The following is a 21,303-nucleotide window of genomic DNA, read 5'->3' as shown; positions in this document are numbered from 1 at the left end:
AGTACACCATGCTCAACCATCCGATCAACTAGACACTCTTCTTTAAGAAGTACACCATGCTCAACCATACGATCAACCAGACACTCTTCTTTAAGAAGTACACCATGCTCAACCATCCGATCTACAAGACACTCTTCTTTAAGAAGTACGCCATGCTCAACCATACGATCAACTAGACACTCTTCTATAAGAAGTACGCCATGCTCAACCATACGATCAACTAGACACTCTTCTATAAGAAGTACGCCATGCTCAACCATACGATCTACAAGACACTCTTCTTTAAGAAATACCACCACAGCTTTATTCATCCGGGAGGCATAAGCAACATTCTCATATCCTACCTATCCTCTCCTACGGTGACCAGAAATTCCTACACCGTGACAGCAGCTTACGGTAACACACCTAAAGCCGTGGTGAAGTGACAGGGACGGCATCCCCAATCGGGCTGCCATCCCCGCCAGGACTGGATTGAGAGAGAGAGAGAGGGAACAGAGAGAGAGGAGAGATATAACAGATAAGAGAGAGGAGAGAGAGAACAGAGGAGAGGAGAGAGAACAGAGAGAAGAAAGAGAGAACAGATAAGAGAAGAGAGAGGAGAGAGAGAACAGATAGAGAGGAGAGATATAACAGATAAGAGAGAGGAGAGAGAGAACAGATAGAGAGGAGAGAGAGAACAGAGAGAGAGAAAGGAGAGATATAACAGATAAGAGAAGAGAGAGGAGAGAGAGAACAGAGAGAGAGAAAGGAGAGATATAACAGATAAGAGAGAGGAGAGAGAGAACAGATAAGAGGAGAGAGAGAACAGAGGAGAGGAGAGAGAACAGAGAGAAGAGAGTGGAGAGAGGAGAGATATAACAGATAAGAGAGAGGAGAGAGAGAACAGATAAGAGGAGAGAGAGAACAGAGGAGAGGAGAGAGAACAGAGAGAAGAGAGAGAGAACAGATAAGAGAGAGGAGAGAGAGAACAGATAAGAGGAGAGAGAGAACAGAGGAGAGGAGAGAGAACAGAGAGAAGAGAGTGGAGAGAGGAGAGATATAACAGATAAGAGAGAGGAGAGAGAGAACAGATAAGAGGAGAGAGAGAACAGAGGAGATGAGAGAGAACAGACAGAAGAGAGAGAGAACAGATAAGAGAAGAGAGAGGAGAGAGAGAACAGAGAGAGAGGAGAGATATAACAGATAAGAGAGAGGAGAGAGAGAACAGATAAGAGGAGAGAGAGAACAGAGGAGAGAGAACAGAGAGAAGAGAGAGAGAACAGATAAGAGAAGAGAGAGGAGAGAGAGAACAGATAGAGAGGAGAGATATAACAGATAAGAGAGAGGAGAGAGAGAACAGATAGAGAGGAGAGAGAACAGAGGAGAGGAGAGAGAACAGATAAGAGAAGAGAGAGGAGAGAGAGAACAGATAGAGAGGAGAGATATAACAGATAAGAGAGAGGAGAGAGAGAACAGATAAGAGAAGAGAGAGGAGAGAGAGAACAGATAGAGAGGAGAGATATAACAGATAAGAGAGAGGAGAGAGAGAACAGATAAGAGAAGAGAGAGGAGAGAGAGAACAGATAGAGAGGAGAGATATAACAGATAAGAGAGAGGAGAGAGAGAACAGAGAGAGAGGAGAGAGAGGACAGAAAGAAGAGAAGAGAGAGAAGAGAGAGAGGAGAGAGAGAAAGGAGAGAAGAGATAGAGGAGAGAGAGAACAGAAGAGAGAGAGGAGAGATATAACAGATAAGAGAGAGGAGATAGAGAACAAAGAGAGAAGAGAGAGAGGAGAGAAGAGAGAGAAGAGAGAGAAGAGAGAGAGAAGAGAAGAGAGAGAAGAGAGAGAAGAGAGAGAGGAGAGAAGAGAGAGAAGAGAGAGAGAAAGGAGAGAGCAGCTTGTCATTGGACTCATATTATATGGGCTGACCTTCCTCACAAAGGGTGGAGAACAGTGTGTTGGTGTGTGTGTGTGTTTCTGTCTGTATGTGTGTGTTTGTCTATGTACAGTAAGGTGGGCAGTCAGTCTCTACTTGTTCACATCATGTAAATGTTATGTAAATGTCTCTATCAGGCAAAAGCTGGCTGATCAACACAACATATTATAACTGATTGGCTGACAGGCTGTCAATCAACGCTGGAAAACCAGGACCTCATTGACTTACAGAGACAGGATTGGACAGTCAGTGACCAACTAGGAAGAATCATCTACAGAATGAGCTGAGATGAGAGAGAGATGGAGAGGAGGATGAGAGAAGTCAGGTTACTCGATATTCGACGTTCGTCCCCAGGACATTGGGAAATAACTTCAAAACCGTCCACTAGGGGCAACGGTGAGCGCTATTACCATCAAGTATGCTTGTGCCTTGCTAGGGTGTTGTGGATGTGGATGGTGGAAGGGGGGAAGCTGCAAGCTCTGTTTCTGAGGGACACATGTTCAATCCCAGTTGAGTTGTTTCTGTTTGAACCCTATCCCAAACCTTAACCTTTTCCTTAACAATTCATTTCCGTCAAAATGTGACGTTTTTATCCCCCCTCGACAAACATAGAGTACTGATGTCAAACCATGTCAAACTGTGAGATGTTGTTGATGAGAGAGAGAGGATAAGAGTAATTTCTGATTGTTTCAGCTGGGGAAGGGTGGACAGAGAGGCAAGCGAGCGATAGAGGGGGAGGGGAGATATGTGTGTGTGTGTGTGTGTGTGTGAGATCGAGAGAGATTCCTTTGTGGTTGCTGTCCGAGGGGCAGGTACGGGGATTATCTCCCCAGTCCAGTAGAACAAATATGCAGGACCTTTACAGGCAAATGTCAATGTGTGTGTGTGTGATGTTGTGAGGTGTGTGTTTGTGATAGAAAATACAATTTATATCAATCAATTTCTTATACCTAAATGTTGTATGTTGGAAGGTCATTGATTGTTAAGTATGTGCCAACTGTTTTTGATATTTTGTGATTGATGTGCAATATGATTTATGTGCAAATCAAATGATCTTCGTTGTAATAGGTTTTCATTCTTACAGAGGTGTCTAATGTTGTGAGGTGTGTGTGTGTGTGATGTGTGTTTGTCTGTAAGTGTGGTGTAATCTCATATATGAGGGACGTTGTGAGAGTCTCCCTGTCCTCCTCAGTCCTGCTCAGAGAGAGGAGCACTTAAATCAACAAACAGCTAGTGACGATGACACACAAACACACACACACACACACACACACACACACACACACACACACACACACACACACACACACACACACACACACACACACACACACACACACACACACACACACACACACACACACACACACACACACACATCTTCAGTTGTGAGCTTCCACAGTGCATACGTCGGCAGAAGCAGTCACTCTCACGTTATTAGAAACAGCACTCTGGAAACAGGGTTGATTCATGTTTTATTTGGAGACCATAAAACTAATAAATGTGCTTCTGGAGCTGGTAGGGAGAGTTAAAAGAGTAGGCGCATGTGTGAGTGTGTGTGTGTGACTCTGATGCATCAGTAGAGATTGTAATAAATGCAAGTGGTGTTTTCTGTTCCTGCTTTTCTCTGAATCACGTAAAAATATGAAAATTAATCTTTGTTATTCAGCAGGAGTTGATAAAGGCTTTAATAAAATGATAACAGTGAACAGTCAGAAGAAGGAAAGCTTGCTCGTCTTTTATCCAGGAAAACAGACTTCAGATAAATAGTTTTTGTGAGATGTGTGTAATAGTGTGTGTTTGGGGTAAGGTATGTATAAGAGGGTGAGTTAGGTAGAGGAGAGGAGTGTGTGTACGTGTTTAGAGAGGTGTGTGTGAAACAGGGTGTTTGTGGTCAGGCTGTGAGTTAGCCCGTCACACACACATTATTTACGGGCTCTTGGCTGTCAGCCTCACCTCAAGGTGTCACACAACACACACACACACACACACACACACACACACACACACACACACACACACACACACACACACACATACACACACACACACACACACACACACACACACACACACACACACACACTCACACACACACACACACACACACACACACACACACACACACACACACACACACACACACACACACACACACACACACACTCACACACACACACACACACACACACACACACACACACACACACACACACACACACACACACACACACACACACACACACTGTTCCGTGTCCTCCTCACACTCTTCACCCTAACTTCTCCACCACAACCCCCTCTATCTACACCTCCCCTCTCTCCTCTACCAAGGTCTCTGTCTCTCTCAGGTGAAATATGATGTGTACAGTATTGGCCAAACCACATTTCAAACCGCTCTGCCACGCTAAGGAGAGTGCAGTGAGGAGACCTGGCAGGTTCCAGAACCTTGGTGTGTTTGAAGCTGTGTTGTCCATCTGAACTGTCTCTAAGGAGAGCGCAGTGAGGAGACCTGGCAGGTTCCAGAACCTTGGTGTGTTTGAAGCTGTGCTGTCCGTCTGAACTGTCTCTATGGAGAGCGCAGTGAGGAGACCTGGCAGGTTCCAGAACCTTGGTGTGTTTGAAGCTGTGCTGTCCGTCTGAACTGTCTCTATGGAGAGCGCAGTGAGGAGACCTGGCAGGTTCCAGAACCTTGGTGTGTTTGAAGCTGTGTTGTCCATCTGAACTTCGGGCGATGTCATCTATAAAATAGCTTCCAATACTCTACTCAGCAAACTGGATGCAGTTTATCTCAGTGCCATCCGTTTTGTTACTTAAGCACCTTATACCACCCACCACTGCGACCTGTATGCTCTAGTCGGCTGGCCCTCGCTACATATTCGTTGCCCGACCCACTGGCTCCAGGTCATCTACAAGTCTATGCTAGGTAAAGCTCCGCCTTATCTCAGTTCACTGGTCACGATGGCCACACCCACCCGTAACACGCGCTCCAGCAGGTGTATCTCACTGATCATCCCTAAAGCAAACACCTCATTTGGCCGCCTTTCCTTCCAGTTCTCTGCTGCCTGTGACTGGAACAAATTGCAAAAATCGCTGAAGTTGGAGACTTTTATCTCCCTCACCAACTTTAAACATCTGCTATCTGAGCAGCTAACCGATCGCTGCAGCTGTACATAGTCCATCGGTAAATAGCCCACCCAATTTACCTACCTCATCCCCATACTGTTTTTATTTATTTACTTTTCTGCTCTTTTAAACACCAGTATCTCTACCTGCACATGACCATCTGATCATTTATCACTCCAGTGTTAATCTCAAAATTGTAATTATTCTCCTACCTCCTCATGCCTTTTGCACACAATGGATATAGACTCTTTTTTTCTTTTTTTCTACTGTGTTATTGACTTGTTTATTGTTTACTCCATGTGTAACTCTGTGTTGATGTGTGTTCACACTGCTATGCTTTATCTTGGCCAGGTCGCAGTGGTAAATGAGAACTTGTTCTCAACTAGCCTACCTGGTTAAATAAAGGTGAAATAAAATAAAAATAAAAACTGTCTCTATGGAGAGCACAGTGAGGAGACCTGGCAGGTTCCAGAACCTTGGTGTGTTTGAAGCTGTGTTGTCCGTCTGAACTGTCTCTATGGAGAGCACAGTGAGGAGACCTGGCAGGTTCCAGAACCTTGGTGTGTTTGAAGCTGTGTTGTCCGTCTGAACTGTCTCTATGGAGAGCACAGTGAGGAGACCTGGCAGGTTCCAGAACCTTGGTGTGTTTGAAGCTGTGTTGTCCGTCTGAACTGTCTCTATGGAGAGCACAGTGAGGAGACCTGGCAGGTTCCAGAACCTTGGTGTGTTTGAAGCTGTGTTGTCCGTCTGAACTGTCTCTATGGAGAGCACAGTGAGGAGACCTGGCAGGTTCCAGAACCTTGGTGTGTTTGAAGCTGTGTTGTCCGTCTGAACTGTCTCTATGGAGAGCACAGTGAGGAGACCTGGCAGGTTCCAGAACCTTGGTGTGTTTGAAGCTGTGTTGTCCGTCTGAACTGTCTCTATGGAGAGCACAGTGAGGAGACCTGGCAGGTTCCAGAACCTTGGTGTGTTTGAAGCTGTGTTGTCCGTCTGAACTGTCTCTATGGAGAGCACAGTGAGGAGACCTGGCAGGTTCCAGAACCTTGGTGTGTTTGAAGCTGTGTTGTCTGAACTGTCTCAGCCGTCATTAGGATGACAATCCCAGTTCTCCAAGGCCAGCTCTATCCTTTCTTGTCAACCAGGGTATTCAACCAGGGTATTCCACCAGGGTACACAACCAGGGTATTCAAGCAGGGTTTGAATGGTTTTGGATGGCTATTTGTCTCCCTACGCCTTACATTAACCTTAATAATTACCTTAACATTTACCCTAACCTTAACCTTAACCATTACCCTAACTTTAACCATTACCCTAACCTTAACCATTACCTTAATTACCCTAACCTTAACCTTAACCATTACCCTTAACCATTACCCTAATCTTAACCATTACCCTAACCTTAATAATTACCATAACAATTACCCTAACCTTAACAATTACCCTTAACCATTACCCTAACCTCAACCATTACCCTATCCTTAACCATTACCCTAACCCTAACCTTAACCATTACCCTAAGCTTAACCATTACCCAAACCCTAACCTCAGTCCCCAGCTGAATATCCACTATAAGAGCCCCTTGTCTCTCTGTGTGCAACAGTTTTCTCATTACTCTTAAAGCTCTTAACTCTGCTCAGAATTTGTTCAGGAGCACTCCAGATGTTCCTGGGTGTTAAACAGTAATCAGAGTGTTGCACAGTAATCCCTCCACACACTAACATACACTCTACACACCACGTAGATTCACACACACTCTAACCACCACAGTAATCCTTATACCCTCTCCTGGACCATAGCAGCCTAATCGGCTGTATCGGCTGCTCTTTGTGAGAAAATGATTTTCTCTGTGTAGAGTAGGAGGAGGACGATCTCAGTAATATCCATTTTGACAGTGTAACGGGGGTGCATGTCCTCTCTCCCACTGTGTGTGTGTGAGTGTGAGTGAGCGTGAGCGTCTCAGTAAGTGTGTGTTTGTGTTTGTGTGATGGCAGTGTTTGTGTGTGTGTGTGTGTGTGATTGTGTGTTTGATGGCAGTGTGACAGGACACTGTCTTTGTCTCTGTAATGGTGACAGATGACAATGAGAGAGACTGGTCTGTGAGGCGCCACCAGACAGAGAGAGAGAGAGAGAGAGAGAGAGAGAGAGAGAGAGAGAGAGAGAGAACGCGAGATAGAGAGAATGCGAGAGAGAGAGAATGGGAGAGAGAGAGAACGCGAGAGAGGGAGAGGGGAGGAGGGAGAGGGACAAAAAGAAACAGAGAGTGAGAGAGAAAAGAAAGAGAGAAAAAAACACTTGCATGCTTTGCAGTAGATAGGAGTGTATTGTCCAGAGACTGATGACAGGTAATGGTTGTGTTATTGGTTTTGTTGTCCAGACTTAACTTGGACTATTATCCCACTCAGAGAAAAGAGCTCCTAAACTCTCCCATCTTCCAACACTTCTCTCTCTCTGCAACAACACTGTCATTTTCTCAGGTGCAATTATGGCTCCGTTTATTCTGGTGTGATAGGGCCTATGTGTGGTGCGTGCATGTGTTGTGTGTGTATGCCTTTGTGTGTGTGTGCGCGTGTGTGTGCACATACTTGTGCATGCATGCCTCCTGGGTGCATATGAAACAGATCTGTGAGTGGATTGAGTGAGTCTCATCATCTCTAAGACATTGTCCTGTATCTAGACCAGGGCCAGGCATGGAACGTCATCTACTTGATGGTTATTCTATAGAGCCACTAGTAAGCATCTTCCATACATGGCAGGGTCATGCTATGGAGACTATAGAGTAGTCTGTTGTAGTTACAGAACATAGCTTCCCATATGAAACCAGCATACATAGAGTATCTCCTGGTGGCTTCAATTATACAAGACCAGTAGGAAGTGAAACCATTCTGCTTGAACATATCTTCCATTGTTTCCATATAGAACCAGAAGTATTTACGGACAGTATCTCACAGTGGCTTCAAAGCTATAACACCAGTAGAAAGTAAGATATTTAGGCCGTAGACACTAAGGTCCATGGGGTCAATGGGTTAGATGTGTGTAAAGCTGCAACTTGTAAAAGGACAGGAAGGAAACATATGTCTCCTGCAGAATCAATGTGTCTAAATGGAAAAAACCTGTCTGCTTGTTTCAGCTGGGTACAGAGAGGTGTGAGAAGTCCAGGGAGTCTGGTTTGTGTGTGTGACGGAGGTGTGAGATGAAGGGCCAGCCACAGAAGGTTTTAGGTGTTACTTTCCCTGTGACTGGTTACTCTACATGTTGGTCCTGTCTGTCTCGGTTCATACGCCAAGATGCACGAGACTGTCAGGTTCCAGAGTCCTTGTGTGAGTGAGTGTTTGTGTGTGTGTGTGTTTGTGTCTGTGTGTGTGTGTGTGTGTGTGTACTCTACAGATGTCTTCAGGACTAATGGACAACCTTTAATCTACACCAGAAGACGAGATATTACAAATATTTGATTTTGATGGTGTATATATTTTTCATTATGACTGAGAGAGCTTTTGAAGTACCTAAGTAACAAAATAATCGCCAGCCTCTGCTGTGTTTTCTACCCAGTGCCTCTTAAGGATCTCTTCTGAATGTTGCTCAAGGAAAAGCCATTGATTTGTTCTCTGTTGTCGTGACGATGTGATGAGAGGCTTCCTTTTGATGGGACGTTGAGTCATTAAGGCTCTCATCTGGCTGTAATAGGCCTGGCTAGCTACATGCTGAACATCACTTAGACTGTATTAAAGTCTGAAAATATTGAGATTATGTGATCATAATCAATGCTCAAATATACTTTCATTTCAGGAGAGATAGGGAAGGGGGTAGAGGAGGAGATAGGGGAGGTGGCAGAGAAGGATATAAGGAATGTAGTAGAAGAGCAGATAAGGAAGGTGGTAGAGGAACAGATAAGGAAGGTGGTAGAGGAACAGATAAGGAAGGTGGAAGAGGAGGATATAGGGGAGGTGGTAGAGGGGCAGAAAAGGAAGGTGGTAGGGGAGCAGGTAAATGAGATGGTAGAGGAGGAGATAAGGAACATGGTAGAGGAGGAGATAAGGGAGGTGGTAGAGGCGCAGATAAGGGAGGTGGTAGAGGAGATAAGGGAGGTGGTAGAGGAGCTAAGGAACATGGTAGAGGAGATAAGGGAGATGGTAGAGGAAATAAGGGAGTTGGTAGAGGAGGACATAAGGGAAGTGATAGAATAGCAGAAAAGGGAGGAGGGTAAAGGAGGATACAGGGGAGCTTGTAGACGAGGAAATAAGGAAGGTGCTAGAGGAGCAGATAAGAGAGATGGTAGAGAAGGAGATAAGGGAGGTGGTAGAGGAGAATATAATGAAGGTGGTAGAGGAGGATATAAGGAAGGTGGTAGAGGAGGAGATAAGTAAGGTGGTAGAGGAGGATATAGGGGAGGTGGTAGAGGAGCAGATAAGGGAGATGGTAGAGGAGATAAGGGAGGTGGTAGAGGAGATAAGGGAGTTGGTAGAGGAGATAAGGGAGGTGGTAGAGGAGGAAATAAGGGAGGTGGTAGAGGAGATAAGGGAGTTGGTAGAGGAGATAAGGGAGTTGGTAGAGGAGATAAGGGAGGTGGTAGAGGAGATACGGGAGATGGTAGAGGAGATAAGGGAGTTGGCAGAGGAGGACATAAGGGAAGGGATAGAATAGCAGAAAAGGGAGGAGGGTAAAGGAGGATACAGGGGAGGTTGTAGATGAGGAAATAAGGAAGGTGTTAGAGGAGCAGATAAGAGAGATGGTAGAGAAGGACATAAGGGAGGTGGTAGAGGAGAAGATAATGAAGGTGGTAGAGGAGGATATAAGGAAGGTGGTAAAGGAGGAGATAGGGGAGGTGGTAGAGGAGGATATAAGGAAGGTGGTAGAGGAGAAGATAATGAAGGTGGTAGAGGAGGATATAAGGAAGTTGGTAGAGAAGGAGATAAGGGAGGTGGTAGAGGAGAAGATATTGAAGGTGGTAGAGGAGGATATAAGGAAGGTGGTAGAGGAGGATATAGGGGAGGTGGTAGAGGAGAAGATAATGAAGGTGGTAGAGGAGGATATAAGGAAGGTGGTAGAGGAGATAAGGGAGGTGTAGAGGAGATAAGGGAGTTGGTAGAGGAGATAAGGGAGGTGGTAGAGGAGGAAATAAGGGAGGTGGTAGAGGAAGCGATAATGGAGGTTGTAGAGGAGGAGATAAGGAACATGGTAGAGTATATAAGGGAGGTGGTAGAGGAGATAAGGGAGTTGGTAGAGGAGATAAGGGAGTTGGCAGAGGAGGACATAAGGGAAGGGATAGAATAGCAGAAAAGGGAGGAGGGTAAAGGAGGATACAGGGGAGGTTGTAGACGAGGAAATAAGGAAGGTGTTAGAGGAGCAGATAAGAGAGATGGTAGAGAAGGAGATAAGGGAGGTGGTAGAGGAGAAGATAATGAAGGTGGTAGAGGAGGATATAAGGAAGGTGGTAGAGGAGAAGATAATGAAGGTGGTAGAGGAGGATATAAGGAAGGTGGTAGAGAAGGAGATAAGGGAGGTGGTAGAGGAGAAGATATTGAAGGTGGTAGAGGAGGATATAAGGAAGGTGGTAGAGGAGGAAATAAGGAAGGTGGTAGAGGAGGATATAGGGGAGGTGGTAGAGGAGGATATACGGAAGGTGGTAGAGGAGGATATAAGGAAGGTGGTAGAGGAGAAGATAATGAAGGTGGTAGAGGAGGATATAAGGAAGGTGGTAGAGGAGGATATAGGGGAGGTGGTAGAGGAGGATATAAGGAAGGTGGTAGAGGAGGATATAAGGAAGGTGGTAGAGGAGAAGATCGTGAAGGTGGTAGAGGAGATATGGGAGGTGGTAGAGGAGATACGGGAGGTGGTAGAGGAGATAAGGGACGTGGTAGAGGAGATACGGGAGGTGGTAGAGGAGATACGGGAGATGGTAGAGGAGATAAGGGACGTGGTAGAGGAGATACGGGAGGTGGTAGAGGAGATACGGGAGATGGTAGAGGAGATAAGGGACGTACGTGGTAGAGGAGATACGGGAGGTGGTAGAGGAGGACATAAGGAAGGTGGTAGAGGAGATAAGGGACGTGGTAGAGGAGATAAGGGACGTGGTAGAGGAGATACGGGAGGTGGTAGAGGAGGACATAAGGGAGGTGGTAGAGGAGGATATAGGGGAGGTGGTAGAGGAGCAGATAAGGGAGATGGTAGAGGAGATAAGGGAGTTGGTAGAGGAGATAAGGGAGGTGGTAGAGGAGGATATAAGGAAGGTGGTAAAGGAGGAGATAGGGGAGGTGGTAGAGGAGGATATAAGGAAGGTGGTAGAGGAGGATATAAGGAAGTTGGTAGAGAAGGAGATAAGGGAGGTGGTAGAGGAGAAGATATTGAAGGTGGTAGAGGAGGATATAAGGAAGGTGGTAGAGGAGGATATAGGGGAGGTGGTAGAGGAGAAGATAATGAAGGTGGTAGAGGAGGATATAAGGAAGGTGGTAGAGGAGGATATAGGGGAGGTGGTAGAGGAGGATATAAGGAAGGTGGTAGAGGAGGATATAAGGAAGGTGGTAGAGGAGAAGATCATGAAGGTGGTAGAGGAGGATATAAGGAAGGTGGTAGAGGAGGATATAGGGGAGGTGGTAGAGGAGAAGATAATGAAGGTGGTAGAGGAGGATATAAGGAAGGTAGTAGAGGAGGAGATAAGGGACGTGGTAGAGGAGATATGGGAGGTGGTAGAGGAGATACGGGAGGTGGTAGAGGAGATAAGGGACGTGGTAGAGGAGATACGGGAGGTGGTAGAGGAGATACGGGAGATGGTAGAGGAGATAAGGGACGTGGTAGAGGAGATACGGGAGGTGGTAGAGGAGATACGGGAGATGGTAGAGGAGATAAGGGACGTACGTGGTAGAGGAGATACGGGAGGTAGTAGAGGAGGACATATGGAAGGTGGTAGAGGAGATAAGGGACGTGGTAGAGGAGATAAGGGACGTGGTAGAGGAGATACGGGAGGTGGTAGAGGAGGACATAAGGGAGGTGGTAGAGGAGGATATAGGGGAGGTGGTAGAGGAGCAGATAAGGGAGATGGTAGAGGAGATAAGGGAGTTGGTAGAGGAGATAAGGGAGGTGGTAGAGGAGGATATAAGGAAGGTGGTAAAGGAGGAGATAGGGGAGGTGGTAGAGGAGGATATAAGGAAGGTGGTAGAGGAGGATATAAGGAAGTTGGTAGAGAAGGAGATAAGGGAGGTGGTAGAGGAGAAGATATTGAAGGTGGTAGAGGAGGATATAAGGAAGGTGGTAGAGGAGGATATAGGGGAGGTGGTAGAGGAGAAGATAATGAAGGTGGTAGAGGAGGATATAAGGAAGGTGGTAGAGGAGGATATAGGGGAGGTGGTAGAGGAGAAGATCATGAAGGTGGTAGAGGAGGATATAAGGAAGGTGGTAGAGGAGGATATAGGGGAGGTGGTAGAGGAGAAGATAATGAAGGTGGTAGAGGAGGATATAAGGAAGGTAGTAGAGGAGGAGATAAGGGACGTGGTAGAGGAGATATGGGAGGTGGTAGAGGAGATACGGGAGGTGGTAGAGGAGATAAGGGACGTGGTAGAGGAGATACGGGAGGTGGTAGAGGAGATACGGGAGATGGTAGAGGAGATAAGGGACGTGGTAGAGGAGATACGGGAGGTGGTAGAGGAGATACGGGAGATGGTAGAGGAGATAAGGGACGTACGTGGTAGAGGAGATACGGGAGGTAGTAGAGGAGATACGGGAGGTGGTAGAGGAGATAAGGGACGTGGTAGAGGAGATACGGGAGGTGGTAGAGGAGGACATAAGGGAGGTGGTAGAGGAGATAAGGGATGTGGTAGAGGAGATAAGGGACGTGGTAGAGGAGATATGGGAGGTGGTAGAGGAGGACATAAGGGAGGTGATATTGGAGATAAATATGTGGTAGAGGAGCAGTTAAGGGAGGTGGTATAGGAAATACGGGAGGTGGTAGAGGAGGACATAAGGGAGGTGGTATTGGAGATAAATATGTGGTAGAGGAGCAGTTAAGGGAGGTGGTAGAGGAAATACGGGAGGTGGTAGAGGAGGACATAAGGGAGGTGGTAGAGGAGATACGGGGGAAGGTAGAGGAGGACATAAGGGAGGTGGTAGAGGAGGACATAAGGGAGGTGGTAGAGGAGGACATAAGGGAGGTGGTAGAGGAGGAAATAAGGTATGTGGTGGGGGAGCAGATAAGGAAGGTGGTAGATGAGATAAGGGGAGCACATAAATGAGGTGATAGAGGAGATAAGGGATGTGGTAGGGGAGGATATAGGGGAGGTGGTAGAGGAGCAGATAAGGAAGGTGGTAGAGGAGGAGATAAGGAAGGTGGTAGAGGAGAATATAAGGGAGGTGATGGAGGAGAATATATCGGAGGTGGTAAAGGAGCAGGTATGGAAGGTTGTAGAAGAGAATATAGGGGAGGTAGTAGAGGAGCAAATAAGGAAGGTGGAAGAGGAGGAGATAAGGGAGATGGTAGAGGAGGGGATAAGGAAGGTGGTAGAGGAGGAGATAAGGAAGGTGGTAGAGGAGAAGATAAGGGAAATGGTAGAGGAGGAGATACGGAAGGTGGTAGAAGAGGATATAGGGGAGGTGGTAGAGGCGCTGATAAGGAAGGTGGTAGAGGATTAGAAAAGGGAGGTGGTGGAGGAGGATACAGGGGAGGTGGATTGAGCAGGAGAATAGGAAGGTGGTAGAGGAGCAGATAAGGAAGATGGTAGAGGAGCATTAGATAGAGATGGAGATAGGACAGCTAGAGTGATGGTGAAAGGAGAAGAAAAAAAGAGGTGGAGATGAGAAAGTGTGAGAGGAGTGTATTTTTAGCAGCTGATCTGTCACCTGCGTTTGTGCTTCTGATCGCTGGCGTCCGTCAGACCACTGGAGCATGGCAGCCTTGGAACAACGCCAGGGAGACACGCACGCATACACACACACACACACACACACACACACACACACACACACACACACACACACACACACACACACACACACACACACACACACACACACACACACACACACACACACACACACACACACACACACACACACACACACACACACAGCTGGTGTGTTTAAGCCATGTGTGGGGGTGTTTCTCTCTGGAGGATCCTGCTGTGGATCGGAGGCCTGGTTACCATGGTGACAGCATATTTTTCCAGAATCGCTCGTATCGATCCTCAGAGAGGCGTCGACGACCCAGCAAGACAAAGATAGAGGAATGTGTGTGTGTGTGTATGTGTTAACGCTTCTCTAGGTTGAAATCAGGTTCCAGAGAAAACTGGTTTCTACCTCAGCTAACAGAACGCTCTGTGGTCTTGCAGCAGAGGGTTAAAACACACTCTTCTTTCCTACGTGTGTGTCTGTGTGTCTGTGTACGTTTGTATGTTGGTTTGTCTGTTTAGGTTACTACAAGCTCCACTCCGTACGTGCATGGAGTAGCGAACACCACTTGGTAACATGGTATCCTCGCCTGTCCCACTCCCATTCACAAGGGGTCAATAGCTACATTTTGAATGGTTGTCTTTTCATTTAGTAAACAACAAGGAAGAGTCGCATTCCCTTGCTAGTAGTAGCCTGCTAGTAGTTAGCTGCCAGCCTTGTCTGCTGGCTCTAGCCTTGCTAAAAACATAGCAAGCTATCTAACCTTTATAGCTTCCCACATCTCCATGTGAAATAATCTGATTCATAATAAAAAAATATGCCCTGGCAAATATCCTTCTACTTGCCGGTGAAACATAAAATATTATCCCAGTTTGATATCCTGCTTGTGTATTCATTCATTCCCATGTTAGCTAAAATAGAACATCATGTTTTGGTCACAGAGGATATAAAGTCACATGGCTAGCTAGTACAGCAGGTTCTACCATTTCACAATAACCTGTAATCACTAGTTATTACTTCTAAATAAAATACCTTTTGGGGTGGGTTGTTGGGTTTTCTTGTTTTCTTCTCATTTATGGTGAAAGCGAAAGAAGAGTCTCTTGTCTTCCCTTGCTAGCAAGTTGGCTAAAAACTGCAAGCTAGCTAGCGTCCCACATCTCCATGTGAAATAATTAGATTTATAATGAAATAATATGCCCTAGCAAATATTCTTATACTTGCCAGTGTAACCTACAACATTATCCTAATTTGATATGCTGCTTCAATGTATTCACTCCCATATCAGCGAAAAATCTAATCTAATCATTTTTTGTCACGGAGAAAAGAAAAAGCACATGACTATCTGTTTTAGCTTAGAATAACGTTATCACTTCTAAACAAAATATATTTTGGGGGGATTCTATAAGGCTACAATGTTGTTTGGTTTATTGTTTGAACAATCGCTGAGATTATATTTGGTTATCAATGCAAAATAGGCTACTTTGATGAATAGTCTATGTAGCAGATTTATTTTAATTTTAAATGTAACCTTTATTTAACTAGGCAAGTTAATTAAGCACAAATTCTTATTTACAATGACGGTCTACCCCGACCAAACCTGGACGACGCTGGGCCAACTGTGCGCCACCCTATGGGACTCCCAATCACGGCCGGAAGTGGTATAGCTTGGATTCAAACCAGGGACTGAAGTGACCCCTCTTGCACTGCGATGCGGTACCATAGACCGCTGCACCACTCGGGAGCCCTAAGGAATCAAGGAACCAAGCGACAACACTGCCCCCGCGGCAGCGGAAGGAATGATACGTTGGGTCTCAATACAGAGAGTGTTACAAGGAGCCTTTTCCTTTGTAATGAAAAACTACATCGCAAAACACTGAGCTCTGCTCCGTTGGCCCTGTCTACGAATTCTCTGCCTTTTGTCTCACCGAGGAGCATTCCAACTCAAGGTTGGAGTCTTTCCTTCTCCCCTGCTCCATGCTCCCTCCTTCCCTCACTGCCTCCCTCCCTCCCTCCCTCACTGCCTCCCTCCCTCCCTCCCTCCCTCCCTCCCCTCCCTCCCTCCCTCCCTCCCTCCCTCCCTCCCTCCCCTCCCTCCCTCCCTCCCTCCCTCCCTCCCCTCCCTCCCTCCCTCCCTCCCTCCCTCCCTCCCTCACTGCCTCCCTGCCTCCCTGCCCCTCTCTCTCCACCCAGCTGCGTCTGAATGCAGTGTGTCTGAATGAGCTGCTAACCTTGACACTAAATCAATAACAGACCAACTCTTTGAAGAATCACAGATGGAATAAGTGCCGTCCAGCCAGGCCCCCTCTGAGCCGCCCAGTGTGTGTGTGTGTGTGTCTGTGTGTGTCAGTGTGTGTAATGTGTATTGCACATTGTGCTGTGCAGTGAGTGTGTTTGTGTTTATTTTCTAAGGCCTTGTGCAGACTGACTGCAGTATTGCTTGTTTGAGGTCCAACAGAACAATATTCATTTCAATACCATTGCACAATACCACTGGACAAGGCTGTGGTGTGTGCTGTGTGCCACAAGAGTTCACGCACAAACACACACGCACATGCACGCACACGTCAAGGCAAAACCATACTCACAAATACGGCTGTTTTCTACTGGCAAGATGCCCAACCCATTTCTCTTTCCTCCTCTCTGCTCCTCTCTTCTCCTCCCTCCTCCTCCCTTCTCTCTTCTCTCTTCTCTTCCTCACATCCTCTCTCCTCCTCTTTCCTCCTCTCCATCCCTCTTAGAATTAATCCTATTCTTATTATCTTCTCCCCGTTCCTCTGCTTTCTTGCCTTCTCCTATTGATTTTCACTTAAATCTTTTCATCCCTTTCTTTCTCCCCCATCTTTCTCTTCATTGATGGCACTAGACACGCCTTCCCTCCCTCCTCCCTTCCTCCCCTCCTCCTCCCCTCCTCCTCCTTCCCCCTCTCCCTTTACCTCTTTCCTCATCCCACATAGTCTTTGTCCTCCCCTCTTGTCTCTTATCTTTTTCTCAGTCCTCCTTTCATCAATTCATCCACACAGACCTCCACTCCCCTCTGTTCATATTCGGATGGTCTGATGGAGAATGTAGAGTGAATATTGATATTATTACATGGATCATTACAGATTCCATGAATACCATGCATGTTATATAATCGTTTCTTATGGACAACGTAAAATAAATTATTACTGCTACAATATTGTTAACTGTTGTCACGCCCTGGCCTTAGTATTTTGTATTTTCTTTATTATTTTGGTCAGGACAGGGTGTGACTTGGGTATTTATGTGGTGTGTTTTGTCTAGGGTTTTTTTGTAGGTTATGGAATTGTGGTTAGTGAAGTAGTCTAGGAAAGTCTATGGTTGCCTGGAGTGATTCTCAATCAGAGGCAGGTGTTTATCGTTGTCTCTGATTGGGAACCATATTTAGGCAGCCATATTCTTTGAGTATTTCGTGGGTGATTGTTCCTGTCTTTGTGTTTGTTACACCAGATAGGGCTGTTTTAGTTTTTTTCACGTTTCTTGTTTTGTATATTGTTCTATTTTCATCTTTATTAAAGATGTATAAAAATAACCACGCTGCGTTTTGGTCCGCCTCTCCTTCGACGGAAGAAAACCGTGACAGAATCACCCACCACAACAGAACCAAGCGGCGTGGTGACAGGCAGCGGCAGCAGGAGCTGTGCAAAGAGGAATGGACATGGGAGGACGAATTGGACGGTAAAGGACCCTGGGCACAGCCAGGAGAATATCGCCGCCCCAAAGAAGAGCTGGAGGCAGCAAAAGCGGAGAGGCGCTGGTATGAGGAGAAAGCACGGCGGCGCGGATGGAAGCCCGAGAGTCAGCCCCAAAAATGTCTTGGGGGGGGGGGGGGGGGGAGTGTGGCAGAGTCAGGAGTCAGACCTGAGCCAACTCCCCCTGTTTATTGTAAGGAGCCAAGGAGGAAACCAGAACCAGAGCCGGTGTTGGAGGTGAGCGAAGCAGAGACTGTGAAGGAGTTAATGGGGAAATTGGAGGAGAGAGTTATGAGGGAGTTGCTGTGTTGGTGCATGAGGCACGGAATTCGCCCAAAGGAGCGTGTCGGGGATTTGATGGCACCTGGGTCAGCTCTCCATACTCGTCCTGAGGTGCGTGCTAGTCGGCTGGTGAAGATTGTGCCAGCCTCACGCACCAGGCCTCCTGTGCACCTCCCTAGCCTTGCACGTCCTGTGCCAGCTCAGCGCTACAGTGCTCCTAGCAGTGCTAACCGTGGCGGGCGTGGTACTGGTCAGGCACCGTGTTATGCGGTGGAACGCACGGTGTCCCCAGTACGCGTGCTTAGCCCGGTACGCTACATCTCAGCTCCTCACATCTGCCGGGCTAGGGTGAAGATCCAGCCAGGGCGGTTGGTACCCGCCCTGCTCTCAAGATCTCCAGTACGCCTTCACGGTCCGGTCCATCCAGTGCCACCTCCACACACCAGCCCTCCGATGGCAGCTCCCTGCACCAGGCTTCCTGTGCGTGTCCTCGGCCCAGTACCACCAGTGCCAACACCACGCACCAGGCCTACAGTGCGCTTCGCCTGTCCAGCGCTGCCAGAGCATTCCTCCTCTCCAGCGCTGCCGGAGCCTCCCGCCTGTCCAGCGCTGCCGGAGTCTCCCGCCTGTCCAGCGCTGCCAGAGCCTTCCTCCTGTCCAGTGCTGCCGGAGTCTCCCGTCTGTCCAGCGCTGCCAGCGCTGCCAGTCTGCAATGAGCCGCCAGAGCTGCCAGTCTGCAAGGAGCTGCCAGAGCTGCCAGTCTGCAAGGAGCCGCCAAAGCTGCCAGTCTGCAAGGAGCCACCAGAGCTGCCAGTCTGCAAGGAGCAGTCAGAGCCGCCAGTCTGCATGGAGCAGCCAGAGCCGCCAGTCTGCTTGGAGCAGCCAGAGCCGCCAGTCAGCATGGAGCAGCCAGAGCCGCCAGTCTGCTTGGAGCAGCCAGAGCCGCCAGTCAGCATGGAGCAGCCAGAGCCGCCAGTCAGCATGGAGCAGCCCGAGCCGCCAGTCTGCCAGGATCCGCCAGTCTGCCAGGATCCGCCAGTCTGCCAGGATCCGCCAGAGCCGCCAGTCTGTCAGGATCCGCCAGAGCCGCCAGTCTGCCAGGATCCGCCAGAGCCGCCAGTAGGCCAGGATCTGCCAGAGCCATCAACCTGGCTGAGCTTCCTCTCAGTCCTGAGCTTCCTCTCAGTCCTGAGCTTCCTCTCAGTCTTGAGCTTCCTCTCAGTCTTGAGCTTCCTCTCAGTCTTGAGCTACCCCTCAGTCTTGAGCTTCCTCTCAGTCCTGAGCTTCCCCTCAGTTCCGAGCTTCCCCTCAGTTCCGAGCTACCCCTCAGTCCCGAGCTACCCCTCAGTCCCGAGCTACCCCTCAGTCCCGAGCTAGCTCAGTCCCGAGCTGTCCCTCAGTCCGGAGCTGCCCCTCAGTCCAGTGGGGCCCTTTGTTAGGGTTACTAGGCCAAGGTCGGCGGCGAGGGTCGCCAATCTAAGGACGCGGAGTAAGCGGACTAAGACTATGTTCGAGTGGGGTCCACATCCCGCGCCAGAGCCGCCACCGTGGACAGACGCCCACCCAGACCCTCCCCTATGGGTTTAGGTGTGCGGCCGGGAGTCCGCACCTTTGGGGGGGGTGGGGGGGGGGGGGGGGGGGGGGGGGGGTACTGTCACGCCCTGGCCTTAGTATTTTGTATTTTCTTTATTATTTTGGTCAGGACAGGGTGTGACTTGGGTATTTATGTGGTGTGTTTTGTCTAGGGTTTTTTTTGTAGGTTATGGGATTGTGGTTAGTGAAGTAGTCTAGGAAAGTCTATGGTTGCCTGGAGTGATTCTCAATCAGAGGCAGGTGTTTATCGTTGTCTCTGATTGGGAACCATATTTAGGCAGCCATATTCTTTGAGTATTTCGTGGGTGATTGTTCCTGTCTTTGTGTTTGTGGCACCAGATAGGGCTGTTAGAATTTTTTTCACGTTTCTTGTTTTGTATATTGTTCTATTTTCATCTTTATTAAAGATGTATAAATTAACCACGCTGCGTTTTGGTCCGCCTCTCCTTCGACGGAAGAAAACCGTGACAGCTGTAAGGTTCAGTCAAGGTCAAACGTTGTACAATAACATTGTTTGTCTCTAGGCTGTGGCCAATGAGATGCCAGAAAACATTGTTGTCTCCAGGCTGTGGCCAATGAGAAGCCAGAAAACATTGCTTGTCTCCAGGCTGAGGCTAACTGAACGTAGCAGGTGTAAAAGAAAACGCCTGAGCCGAGTTTCCACATCCGGTTTTCAGCGGAAAAGGAAGCTAGGAACCAGATACATTGGGTTGTTGTCAACTCCGCTAAGGGTGGGCTGTGGCCAATGAGAGGCCAGGCAAGTACAGCTAGAGAAAAAGGAAATCGTGGAGAGAGGAGATATCTCCCTGAAACTTCTGCTCCTTAAACAAACATTCATTTACCTGTTGGTTATTCATTTACTAGACAGAGCACTGAACACACAAGCGCACAAGTACACACACACACACACACACACACACACACACACACACACACACACACACACACACACACACACACACACACACACACACACACACACACACACACACACACACACACACACACACACACACACACACACACACAACATTGATTTCCCTTCACCGAAACACTCTGTGCAATCTTGCAGGCCTGTAATTTGAGGTAACAACAAAGTCAGTGTGTAATTTCAGCCAGGACAGAATAGGACAGACACATAAAGGGGAGAGAAAGTTTTCTGTGTTAAATGATGTGTGTGATGATGATAGCTCTGTCTGGTGTGTGTCTGAATGTGTGTCTGAGTGTGTGTTTGTGTGTGTGTGTGTGTGTGTGTGTGTGTGTGTGTGTGTGTGTGTGTGTGTGTGTGTGTGTGTGTGTGTGTGTGTGTGTGTGTGTGACGATAGCAGTGTATTGTGTGACTGGCTGACAGGCACCTATAAAGGCTGTCTGAGCAGAGCAGCGCTGAACAGAGAAACACTGTTATTCACACCGTTTACTGGCCATTGTCAAAACACAACTGCAATCTGGAACAGGGTTTAACTGCTTTAATGTTATTCAGTCACAGACACACCATCCCCCTCCACTAAACCCCTCCACCTCAGCTCCCCCGCCACCTTCCCTCCCCTTCCTCCACCCCCCCTTTTCACCATCCCTTCTTCCTACCTCCACCTTCCCCCTGTGCTCCTTCCCTCTATCCATTCTTCCTACCTCCACCTTCCCCCTGTTCTCCTTCCCTCTATCCATTCTTCCTACCTCCACCTTCCCCCTGTTCTCCTTCCCTCTATCCATTCTTCCTACCTCCACCTTCCCCCTGTTCTCCTTCTCTCTATCCATTCTTCCTACCTCCACCTTCCCCCTGTTCTCCTTCCCTCTATCCATTCTTCCTA

The 21,303-nt window shown here is 47.8% G+C and overlaps 1 protein-coding gene across 1 annotated transcript; it reads right to left on the bottom strand.

The window, feature by feature from the left end:
- Positions 1–2,187: 2,187 nt before the first annotated feature.
- LOC116361099 (uncharacterized serine-rich protein C215.13-like) lies at positions 2,188–12,899 on the bottom strand. The gene is made up of 4 exons (XM_031815847.1): positions 12,712–12,899; positions 5,498–6,040; positions 4,362–4,563; positions 2,188–2,199 (listed from the first exon to the last, which is right to left on the bottom strand). Exons 1-4 carry the CDS (start codon positions 12,897–12,899, stop codon positions 2,188–2,190), a joined length of 945 nt encoding a protein of 314 aa, XP_031671707.1.
- Positions 12,900–21,303: the final 8,404 nt, after the last annotated feature.

Source organism: Oncorhynchus kisutch, linkage group LG3, assembly GCF_002021735.2.
Source record: "Oncorhynchus kisutch isolate 150728-3 linkage group LG3, Okis_V2, whole genome shotgun sequence".
Classification (NCBI taxonomy): Eukaryota; Metazoa; Chordata; class Actinopteri; order Salmoniformes; family Salmonidae; genus Oncorhynchus; species Oncorhynchus kisutch.
This window is presented reverse-complemented; position numbering and strand designations above follow the sequence as displayed.

Bases quoted from the DNA above. Each gene is read 5' to 3' on its own strand.
- LOC116361099 (XM_031815847.1), bottom strand. From the start codon at position 12,899: ATGTCCTCCTCTACCACCTCCCATATCTCCTCTACCACGTCCCTTATC. The intron at 6,041-12,711 runs GTACGTCCCTTA...TGCTCTCCATAG, and splicing joins TCCCGTATCTCCTCTACCAC to AGACAGTTCAGACGGACAAC. The intron at 4,564-5,497 runs GTCTCCTCACTG...CGCTCTCCATAG, and splicing joins AAGGTTCTGGAACCTGCCAG to AGACAGTTCAGACGGACAGC.